Here is a 12,237-nt window from a genome sequence, read left to right as displayed (position 1 = left end):
TCAAGTCATCATCTTCATGTGATGTATCATTACCATCGACATTCTCCTCCTGAGAGTCACCACCAGGTGGAGCAGCATCATCCAGCTGATGTTCAGAAGCTGATGAGCGAGACGAGGACGCCCCGGCCCTACCCTTTGCTGGCGGCAGATTCACAATAGGGGGTGGCGCGTGCAGTTATTTATGCATCATCTGCGCCTGCGCTGTTAGCCCAATATGAACTCTCAACCTCCATCCTCGCGCGAAGCTTTTTCAAACCGGGATAAAAGGGTCCCCCAACGAGGTGACTGGAAGGTGGCTGGAAGGGGATTAAATCCTCGAACCCTTTTATCCCGGTTGGAAACACCAACCGGGATAAAAGGGGGTCTTTTATCCCGATTGGTGTTTCCAACCGGGATAAAAGGGTCCCCACGAGTTAATACAAAAGGATAGTATCCCCTACATAGTCAGATGTGGTGTGTAGGTGGGATGGCAAGGAAGCTACGCGCGAGGCTGGAGGTTGTGGGTTCGAATCCCACGAACCGCGCACGCGCATATTTCGCGTGACTTGTGACTTGTGACGTGCGCGTGTGGGGGGGCCTCCTGGGAGCTCGGGAATTTTTTTTTTTGCAGCGTCGGCGCTCTCGATCCTTTTATCCCGGTTGGTGTTTCCAACCGGGATAAAAGGGGGTCTTTTGTCCCGGTTGAGTGACCCGGGATAAAAGACCCCCCCTTTTGTCTCGGTTGGTTTATCCCGGATGCATTTTCGGGATAAAAGCACCCTACCAACCGGGATTAAAGCTCACTTCTCTACCAGTGCACGTATGTCGTATTCCTGAAGCTGTTCCATGGTTTTTTTTACTCCCTCTGTATCGAAATATTTATCAGCACTGATTTTTTCTAGCAACTTAATTTAACCATTGATCTTATTCAAAAAATTATGTAAGTATTATCTACTTGCATGGTTTGTGATCTGCTTTACTATTATAGGTGTTTTAAGCATAATTTAACTTTTTCCAAATTCTTAGATGCAGGAGCCAGGAGGGCAGACGATAACTAACTAGTTTATTCATGGATAAAGAAGTAAAACACGCAAAACGTTTTCGCCTATCGTTATGACATAACTAGTCCATCAACCCGTGCTCCCACATGAGCTAATGTTTTTAGAAGCTATTGTATTTGAAAATTATTTAGAAATTAAACTCTAAGCTAATAATCAAAATTGATTACCTACTACTCTCTTATTTTTCCAATACATCAACATAATACTATATAACCTATTTTTATCCAGTTGTGATTGATTTTTAATTAATAATTACTCTATGCACTTTTTCATCCATATTCATACTTTTTCCATTTTGTATCGCACCTCCAATCCTCTATATATTATGTTTAGCATACAAATCAATATTTTTCATCGATTCCTCACATATATGTATAAATGGTCTAAATGGTGACACTCATCATGTGTATATATTTTAATTTAGTGTTTTTATATTAACAATGACATAAATAGATAATTTAGAATTATATATTAGTTTACTTTTTGACATTTCTCTATGATGCTTATGAAGATAATTAGATTAAGATTTAGGTGTTTAATTTAGGCTATTTTTAATAACAACATACGTGGGTAATATAGATAAAATTTTAGAATGACATTTTAAGTTATGCTTTATAATGATATGTATTAGTAAATTGGATGAAGATTATGGGGTTACTTTAGATAATTTTTTATAATAGCTGAGCTCGTTAATTTAGATGTAGGTTTAGAGCTCATTTTTGAATATTTTCACAATGATAGTGGTGGGTAACTTTTTAGAAAATATAATAGATCAATGGCTATGATTATTAGAGTATACAAGATTGGTGTTTGATGTTTTTGATTTTTATGAGAATTTATCTCTTTTTCTAGTTTGTCTCGTGGGAACTAATGCAGAGTCTGCAATGGAAAAAAATAGAACTACATTGCTAAAAACTATTAACATCAGCTACCTCTCATTTATTAAATATTCGAACAAAATACTTATATAGATATATACTTATTATCTTCATCCAATTGTGATAAATTTTAGTTAGTAATTACTCTATAATATTTTCATCCACATTTATAATCTTTAACTTTTCACTTTGCATCACAGGTATGCGCTTGAATTTATTTAATGAACCCTAAGTTTGTGATACAATTTTAACATAGAAATCTATATTCTCATCACTTCCTCTATATCTTTATAAATGGTGACACACATCATGCGTATAAACCTTAATTATTATATCATATACTAATAGTGCAAGATATAGACGATTTATTTAGAATCATATATTGTTGTATATTTTTAATTAAGGTTATTTGATTCAAATGTAGGGTTATCATGTTATTTTTAATAATGGCATGTGTGGGTAATATAGATGCAAATTTAACAGGTTACTAAGTAACAGTGGTGGGCAATTCGGTTGCAAATTAGGGGGTTATTTTAAATATTATTTATAATGACATAAGTGGATAATTTGGATGGAGATTAGGGGTTACTTTAGCTTATTTTATATAATGGCAGATTTGGGTAATTTATATATAGATTTAAGGGGTTACTTTAGGCTATTTTCATAAGGGCATAGGTGGGTAATTTTTTAGAAAACATAATAGATCCAATGACTATGAAGTCATTGATTTGAATCTATCGATTGATGATCGGATGTTTTGCTTTTTTTTAGAGAATTTCTAGGATTTTTCTCTTTTTCTAGAGTGTCCACCTTGAAATCCTAGGTGGCTTCACCTGGAAGCTTCAAAAGGAGCCTCCAATTAGTAATAGTAAGATAAGATAGTAGAGCTTTAATTTTGCTATTTTTTTGAAAAGTTCTTGGAGTACAATTTGAAGTACCATGAACATCGTATTTGTACTTCTCCATTCTACTATTCAGTTTCGGATGGAGCCACAACTAGTAAGAGAAACGAAGATATGAGAGAGAAAAATAAGGAAAGAGTAAGGCACATAGGTCTCTTTATTATGAGAATGAAAGGCGTCAGGAAAGGACCTATCATATTGACCTTGTCCCTGTCTGCTATATGCTTGTTTCTGGCACTAACAATTAACAATAAAAATATATATATAGATAACAAAAAATCTGGACGACTAACATTCAAGTAAAAGCAAGGCATGAGTTCAAAAAAAAAAATATATATATATATATAACAAAATTGGCACGACTTAATTGTCACACAAACCATGAGCGCAAAGCCAATATAAATATGATGCCATGCACTTCATATATACTCATCCAATCTTACCCTGAAGAAGCAACGGCATGCCTTTTCTCAATCACTCACCAAACGGCAGCACCTATACAAAAGAGTCGACGATTGATGAGCCAAAAACTAAAAATGTGTCACAGGAATTGGAGACATGGGGAATGAGAAATATATTAGCAGCGGGCAGTCTCGGAGATTTCCCGTATCGGCAGCCAACTTGTTGAGAAGGAACATGCAAGATAGGGACGACAGGCATGTCATCCTGGTGCTGGAGTGGAACACGAGAACGGATTGCTCGTCCGGATGTCCTGCATCGGTCATGTGATAGATTCTGGCATCAGGCATGTGGAGGATGGGGAGAGAAGCAGGTTGCCATGCTCGTTGAGTCAATCGCGAAGTTGTCCCTATGGTGGATTGAACACAGAGGGCAGGGAGGGTGCAATGATGAATCCTTGACGAAGTACAAATTTCACGTATGATACGAGTGTATGACCAATTTGTGGAATTGACTTACGATCGATCAGTGAAAGTGTGAAACGACAAAGTTTCATTCAATTTCTTCTGTCCATTTCGGTGCATCACAATTAAAATTTATCATTTGCCTATAAAATTATGATTCAATTCTGCAGTGGTGGTACGGTTTCATTTGTCAAAAAAAATCAGTTAAGACGATGAGTCAGTCTTGGAAGCAACAACGTATTGGAAGCAACAACATATGAAATTCTTGGAAGCTTTCCCATGAAACCCCTGACTAAGAATGGCATCTGGGAGAACATATTGGGGGCACAAAGTCAAGCAATTTCACGGACACGAACGTTTAACTAGCGGTACATTCAAGCCAAGGTACGATTTTAAATCAATATAACAAAACAGGCATGATTAATTTAATTGCCTACCAACCATAAGCCCATAACCAACATAAATACAACGTTTATACACTGCTCCATCTTCTCCGGAAGAAGCAAAAGATACCTTTTCACAATTACCCACACTATGATATCACCGCCCCTATCAGTGAGCATAATAGCTAGTATCCACATACACAAACGAGACGATGATATCGAAGAGACAAAAAACGAGAAACTGGGTGACATGGGAATTGGAGACATTGGGAAAAAGACACATGTTAGCACCAGGAAGTCTCCCGCATGGGTGGCAAACTTGTGCAGATGGAATAAGCAAGGCATGTCATCCTGGTGCTGGAGAGGAACCGGAAGACTGTTCGTGTGTACCACCTTGGCGCTCGGTAAGTCTAATGGAAAAGTTGTCCCTCTCGTGGCGTCAACGGCATAGAGCAAGGACGGAGCACGGCCGAATCAGTGACAAACTTAGAATCATCTTGTTGAGGCCTAATTTGACACCTTTTGATGTTGTCTCTAGTCATAACCAGAGGCACATTTTCAACATATGTATAAGCAGCTATGAAAGATGACAAAGAATCAGTGAAAAGGAAAGGTAGAACCGATTAATAAGAATCATCAGAGTGTAGAATGCCTACAAGGATGGACCAGAAGAATAGTTGAGATAAGTGAAACGTGTTAGGCTTAATTTACAGCACTTATTAAGTTGAAAAAACTAGCTTCAGGTGCTCAGCTCCATGGTAGAAACAGCATAGGCACAACTCACCCAAGTGCAGAGCACACTGCACGGGTGTTTGAGTTTTCACCAAAATGGCAGAGTGACATGTTGGGTCCGTTTTGTCGATTTACTTGGGTCGCGCATAGAGCGTTACTTTCCAATATGTTAGGGTGTGTTTGGTTCCAGGGATGAAGTGGGACGGGATGGGACGATCCCACTTCATCCCGCGTTTGGTACAGAGACATGTGGGATAGGGACATCCCTACGAGGGAATATACCCTCCAGATGTGGGATGCCCCCATCCCATCTAAATGAGCGGACGGGGGCATCCCACTTTGCCTCTATCACGCGTCGTCTGCCCGCCGTCCGCGCATCTTCTTCCTTCTACTCGTCGGCACAGGCGGAGGCCAGCTCCTGGCGGCGGAGGGCTCCTGGCGGCGGACGCCAGCTACCGGCAGCAGAGGCTAGCTCCTGGCAGGCAGAGGGCTGCCAGCGGCCAACTCCTGGCAGGCGGAGGGCTGCCGGCGGCAGAGGCCACCTCCTGGCGGGCGGAGGTCTCGATAGGCGGAGGGCCCTAGCGGCAGAGCTCCGAGCCGGCGGAGGTCTTGGCGAGCGGAAGGCCCTGGCGGGTGGAGGTCTTGGCGGGCAAAGGGCCCTGGCGGCGGAGCTCCTGGCTGGCGCGCTGCTCCGGCGAGCGACCGCGGGAGCTGCTCCGGCGGGCGGCCTTGTGAGGAGCATGGGTAGCCCCGCAAGCTGCTCGAGCATGTGGTGGCGCAAGCTTCTCCGGCGTCCAACCCCATGAGCGGCTCCGGGAGCTCCTCCGGAGAAGATAAGGGGAAAAGAAAAAGGGAAAAAACAAATAGAATGGATATAGGATGACATGTGGGACTTTAAATGGCATACGGGACCCACAAAGTATTGTAGTTAATGGTGTTAAAATATCATCCATACCACCCATCTTAACCCCTTCAACCAAACACTGGACGGGACCGTTCCATCCCACTTCAACCAAACACTAGATTTGACCATCCCATCCTACAAAACTGGGACGGAATCGTCCCATCCCACCTCGTCTCCGAACCAAACGCACCCTTACTTATGTGGTAACGTAGTAGCTACTCAGCTTATAATGGTGTACTCCCTCCGTTCCAAATTATTATTTGTTTTGGTTTTTTAGATTCATAGCTTTTGCTATGCACCTAGATATATGCTATGTCTACGTACGTAGCAAAAATCATGTACCTAGAAAATCCAAAACGAATAGTAATTTGGGACAGAGTGAGTACATAATAGTTTGATTGGAAGAATTTGTTCCAAACAGCATTAACTTATTTTGTTTTTCATACGTAGCAAAAATCATGTACCTAGAAAATCCAAAACGAATAGTAATTTGGGACAACGAATAGTAATTTGGGACACTGTGAGTACATAATAGTTTGATTGGAAGAATTTGTTCCAAACAGCATTAACTTATTTTGTTTTTACTACGCATTGGCAGATAACTTCGACAAGTTACGTATGTACCCTTTGTTTGCTTGTGAGTATCGTCTCAATATTTCTTTCTACACAGTTGGTCCTAGGTGCCATTGTCTCAAAAATAATAAAGGATTTCTGATAGTGAGGCTTTAACACTAACTTTGATTTCCTAACCTTATTGGTCAAATTTGACAAAATATTGTGGCAACACTGGTCTGGTAGAATATTTAAACCAACAAACATGCATGTTAAAAATTTGTACACGATGAAGTAGCTAGGCACAAATTAATTGCCTGCTAGCGCATACTGATATAAGTATGGTGCGACGCGCTTCCATATCTCTGAACAAGCCGAACCATCTTGATGGTCCCTCTCCTTTTAGTGAAAATATATTGGCATCTAAGATACAAAGAGATTATGAGAGGAAACTCGAGATAACAAAAAAAAAAAGTGAGATGTGGGAATTGAAGGCATCGGGAAATGGCGTATGCTGAACAACATCCTGTAACATATGGCTCTTTGTTTACTCTGTGAACCATGGGACAATCTTGCAACTTACCGTAGTAATTACTGTGAGAGACATGCAGCCTACGTTGCTAAGTTTCATCCTCTAGATCTTCAGGTGCTAGATTCTTTTTCACTGCATACAAGTTTGGAACCATGGCTCAACCGCTCAACAAACTTTGAAGTGGTCTGACACCCAAAATTTAAAAGAATTCAAATTTACTAAAAATTGCTCAATTAGGATGCCATTTAAATTTCTAGGCATTTAATTTTATTTCTTAAATTAAATTAATCCATCATAGGAGTTCTTTGTGCATTCATGCTGCTGCATATCTTTTGTGTGCTTGGATTTGAATTGAAGTTTAAATTTCAAAATTTGATTTCAAACTATCCCTTTTCCTTTCTATCTTTTCTCTTTTGGGCTCCATCTTCTTTTCTTCTTTCCCTAAGCCCAGCCGCACAGCAGCTCGCTCCCCCGGCCCAGCTCCCTCTCTTTGGCCAAGCAAACCCCGCTCCGGCCCAGCTCGCGGCCTCCCTCCATTCTCTCACTACCGCGTGGGCCCTGCCGGTTAGCTACTCCTCTTTCCCTTCCTTTCTTCCTCCTCTGCACCTTCCTTTTCTGCGCCGCATCCTTCCTTTCTCTGCGCGCCACTACTTCGCATCAAGGTCGAGCTCAGGCTCGCTCCACCGCGTCAACCGGGCCAAGCTGTTGCACCCCGCCCCTATATAAGCCGCGTCGGCCTACGCTTTTGCCACGCCACCAAACCCTAGCCCCTTGCTCCCTGCGCGCCACCACCTGAAGCTTCGCCGTCGCTGCAAGATCCCGTAGCAAGGTGAGCTTCGCCACGCCGCGACCCTTCCCAATGCGCCAAACGAGTTCACCACAAGCTTCTCGATCTTCTGGTGCAAACCGCGCGTCGAAACGCGGCTTGGAGCACGTTTTTGTGCTCTCCGGCAATGCGCCGCCACACCTCGCCTCCCCGCCGTCGCTCACCGTTTCTTACGTCAACAACCCGAGCGCTCGCTGTTGGACCCTGATCCGACACTCGGATTCCGTTGCCTCCCGCTCCAAGCCGCGGGCCAAGCCGAGCCTTCCGCAGAGCTCAAGCCAAGCCGAGCCGCGCAAAATCTTGCCGCCCGCCGCCGATTTGACAGCTCAGATCGAGCCTCACTGAACCGTCCCTTTTTTCCGAGCCGCGTCGCTAACTATTTTGCATTTAAGCCCTCGCGTTTTCCACAAATCAACCCGCAGTCCAATCTAGTTCAGAAGTATTTACAAACAGATCCTGTTTTCTTTTGTTTTAAACCCTGCGTTTTATAAAATTGACCCGCCATCCTGAGTTGCATTTTTGTGTGTTAAACCTTCAGTTTATACGTGTAATTATGTATAATTCCTCAATTTTTCGCAGTTTAGCCCTGGAAGTTTTGCTTTTCTCGTAGAAAAGCCCTTCAAACTTATTTTAATCATATCTTTTGCATCTTAACTCTGTTTTTCGGGTTCTTTATATCCACGTGTTCATTTTAAAGCGTAGATTAGTTTTTCAAGCTTGTTTTCTCTATTCATTATGGTTGGTGTACTGTTCTTCTTATTATGCCTTTGTTTACTTGTAGACGTTCAGCAGTTCGAGGGATTTGAAGATCAAGCTTTCGAGGAGTACGAACAGCAAGAGCAAGGCCAATAAGGCAAGTCATGTCCTTGATCACTTCTTTAACTCCTACTCACCTTTACTTTCATGTTCACTACAACATTTCTATGCACATAATAGTTGTACTCTTGATGGGTCCCAATTAAGGTTCCCCTAGATTTTATTTACCTTTGCCTTGACCAACCGGGTTTACTTTTATGTTGGGTAGCTCATTCTTAGTGCTTACTTGGGATATGGTGGTTTAACTGAACTCAATGATTAATCTTACTTTACTTCTATTATACCTTTTATTAATACAAGATCATAAATGTTTAATCAGAACATGGAGCGACCACCTAGGAAAATAGTGCTACCACAAAACTAAATGGCTTTGGTCTTGGCTAAATAATTAAAAACTCTAGTCTGGGGTAACCTTACCGAAAGAGCAAGAGGGAGGCATTGATGGGGTATAGCACTCGCTCTCTTGAGAAGTGGACTTTGCTAAGACACTGTACTCACTAGGGGACTGTTATGCTCTGCTTCGGCCTGAAACCTTAGCAGGTTACCACTTACTAGCGAATCTTTGTAAAGACCTCGTAGCGTCCCTATGCAATCACACCTGGGAAGTGTGGTATGGTGCCTTGCAAACACAGCATGGTTGGGTCCAAAGTTCTTTTGAACTTTTATGCGACTTGTGGGTAAAGATGTGCGACCTCTACAGAGTGTAAAACCGATCGATCAGCTGTGCTCACGGTTAAGAGCGTCCTATACCCTCACATGATAATACTATCGAAAGGTGGACTTAAATTGTTGTTACTTCATTCCTGCATATGTTGTTTACTTTATTTATGCTCTTGTTTAATTTTGGGTGGTATAAACTTACACATAGTTAATTGCTAATAAAATTTGATCAACTTACTTAAAATTTGATGCTGATTTAGCCTTAGCCATACCTTGATTGGTCTTACACTACACTATTTCCCACGACTTGTTGAGTACCAACCATAAGTATACTCACCCTTGCAAAACTACTGTTCAGACCAAGATAATCTGGTGGAGTACATTGATGACTTTGCGGAGTTCTAGGCGTACGGTTCTTCAGTCAACTGCCTATGGTGTCGTCGTCGCCTTCGGAGTCCGCTGCGTAATAAATTAGGCTTGTGTTTTATTGAGACTTTCGGTCATGTAATAATGGTTAATTACTCTCTTTATTCGTTATGACACTGTCTTTGTTATTCACTTATGTCATACATGTGTGTAACTTGATCCTGGCGCACATGTATTCGATGTACTCGATTTAGTCCTTGAAATCAGATGTGACAAAAGTGGTACCAGAGCCGTGTTGACTGTAGGACGTTAGCCTAGTTAGAAAATGGTCGCAATTAAGGATTGTGATTATCTAGTAGCCATTCCCACTTACTCCTTAATTTAAATCTGCTTAAATAATCTTAACCTTGATTTACCTCATCCTTATTGCTATGGTTCTGTCTTAATCCTTTATTTTGCTTTTATCCTTGTTCATTCAAAATTTATTCTAAATTAATTCCATCTTCTTTCTGTTAGATGGCTCGCACCAGGATGATAGCCCGCAAGAGCACCCATCCCCCGCGCCACGGCATTGCGCAGTATCACCCCATGGAGCCTAGAGAAGAGGAGGTCTACTACTTTCAGCACTCGGGGGATGTGACTGACGAGGACGCCGTACCCGTGGAGTACCCGACGTCATCGATGTATCAGATGCTAACCCAGATTCCGATCCAGAGTCAGATCCGTCCGAGCCGTCTGATCTAGAACCTGAACCAGAAGCAGCTGCACAAGCTCCTGAGCCCGAGAAGTGGACCAAGTGGGTAAAGGAGGACCATGGACAAGGAGTACCCATGGCTGACATGCTGAGATGGACTTGGCACCATTTGGGATATGTCCTGAGGCCTATCTACAAGTGTGCATGGTACACACACCCACGCTACCCTACGTTCTGGGAGGTGAAGGTTACCCTCTGTGAGGAGCATGAAAGAGGATGGGAGGTGGTGTCTGTTCACCATGATGTGGCAATGAGGATGACCATCGAGGCCGGCATAGCCGAGGTAGCTAGGAGAGCAATTGAGGTTCTTTCTCACGAGGAACATTCACGGCTACAGCATACTTATCACCGGTACATTCCGTCTAGGGCCAGTGGTGAAGCAAGGACTTTCATAGCTTCGCATGATGGACTTGACATGGCAATAGACTACTTCCAAAAGTATCTATCTGCAACTCTCACCACCTTAAATGAGACCAACAATGCCTTCTATGCTACTCAACAGGAGCTGCATGAAGTTAGGTGGGAGAGGGATATACTAGTGGCTTCTGCAGTAGGGGCACCTCCACCACTAGAAGATGTGGAGTATCCAGTTTCATCGCCCTCACCCAAGCACCCCCGCTACGACTCACCCGGCGCCGCTGAAGAAGATCTTTAGGACTTAGGAGTGTTAAGTTTAAATTCTTGTAATCGTTAGCTTCTTCATCGTTAGAGTGTGCTAGCTTAAAGTGTGTTTTGATGCTTGGTTTTGTGTTAAATGATTGAGTTGGATTTTTTAATGATTGCGGTGTGTTGTGGAGTAATTGCCACAACGACATCGGTTTTAGTAATAAGTGCCTGGTTGGGTTCTGTTCTAAATCCGTTTCTAGCCTTTCTTAATCTTAATCTCCCATTTATCTAAATCTATCTGTCATGCAAGCTATGAGATGTTCAATTCTGTTCTCGTCATTAAGCAACATGTCAGTATTGTTGCTATTATATCTCGAGCTACAGAAGCCCAAATGATATGAAATCAGTGGGGTTAGTTTCAAAATTGCGTCGAGTAGTTTCTGTAAATTCTTCAGAATTTTTGGATAATCTGTCTGGGAGATATGTGCGAATTAGTAGAGCAATCAGAATCTGAAACTGTCGCCCGATACTGTCAGCTTGTTAATTTTATATCCCGAGATCTAGACATCCGATTGAGGTTATTCCAGTTGGGTTGGTTTATAAATTTAGTTAATTACGACCTGATAATTTTTCACTAATTTTGGACACTCCTATTGACAGACACATCTAATTTAATGGAGCTAACATAATCTGTCTTACTTGTATATCTTGTTGCTTTATCTTTCGCAGTTATCTCTTCACACACCTATCTAAATCTATTGTCTCTAACGCTTAGATGGTAAACACCAGGTCCAGATTATGAGTTGACCAGCCCACAGTGCCTCATCACAGGAACAACAACAGCAACCCCAACCCCGCTCCGCAGCCGAATCAACAAGCACCTGCAGGAATGGAGCAATTCTTTGCAGCCAAGACTCAGCTCCTCACCAACTTGGCTAACACCATGGCAGCCATGCAAGCTCAGATGAACAATAACAATAACAACAATAACAACAACAACCAGCAGCAGCCACTACCAAGGGACAAGCACAGGGAGTTTATGAGCCACAAGCCCCTGACGTTCTCACACTCTCCAGACCCGCTTGATGCTGATTATTGGTTAAAGACTGTGGAGAAGATGCTGAACATTACCCAATGCTCTAACAGAGAGAAGGTTCTATATGCTTCAGGACACTTGGAGGGACCAGCTGCAGATTGGTGGGATGCCTACACCACCACCCATGCCAACGCCAATGGCATCACCTGGGAGGAATTCAGGACTAACTTCAGGAGTCACCACATTCCTTCTGGACTAATGAAGCTCAAGAAGAAGGAGTTCCTTGATCTCAAGCAGGGGAATATGTCACTGACTGAGTACAGGGATAAATTTGTCCAGTTGTCCCACTATGCTCCTGAAGATATCGCAGATGATGAGCAGAACTAG

At 42.5% G+C, this 12,237-nt stretch overlaps 1 protein-coding gene across 1 annotated transcript; it reads left to right on the top strand.

Moving 5' to 3' along the window:
• Window positions 1–11,703: 11,703 nt before the first annotated feature.
• Window positions 11,704–12,237, top strand: LOC106804148. Its single transcript, XM_014804687.1, has one exon. It carries the CDS (start codon window positions 11,704–11,706, stop codon window positions 12,235–12,237), a length of 534 nt encoding a protein of 177 aa, XP_014660173.1.

Source organism: Setaria italica, chromosome II (assembly GCF_000263155.2).
Source record: "Setaria italica strain Yugu1 chromosome II, Setaria_italica_v2.0, whole genome shotgun sequence".
NCBI classification, from domain to species: domain Eukaryota; kingdom Viridiplantae; phylum Streptophyta; class Magnoliopsida; order Poales; family Poaceae; genus Setaria; species Setaria italica.
This window is presented reverse-complemented; position numbering and strand designations above follow the sequence as displayed.

Bases quoted from the DNA above. Each gene is read 5' to 3' on its own strand.
- LOC106804148 (XM_014804687.1), top strand. From the start codon at position 11,704: ATGGAGCAATTCTTTGCAGCCAAGACTCAGCTCCTCACCAACTTGGCT.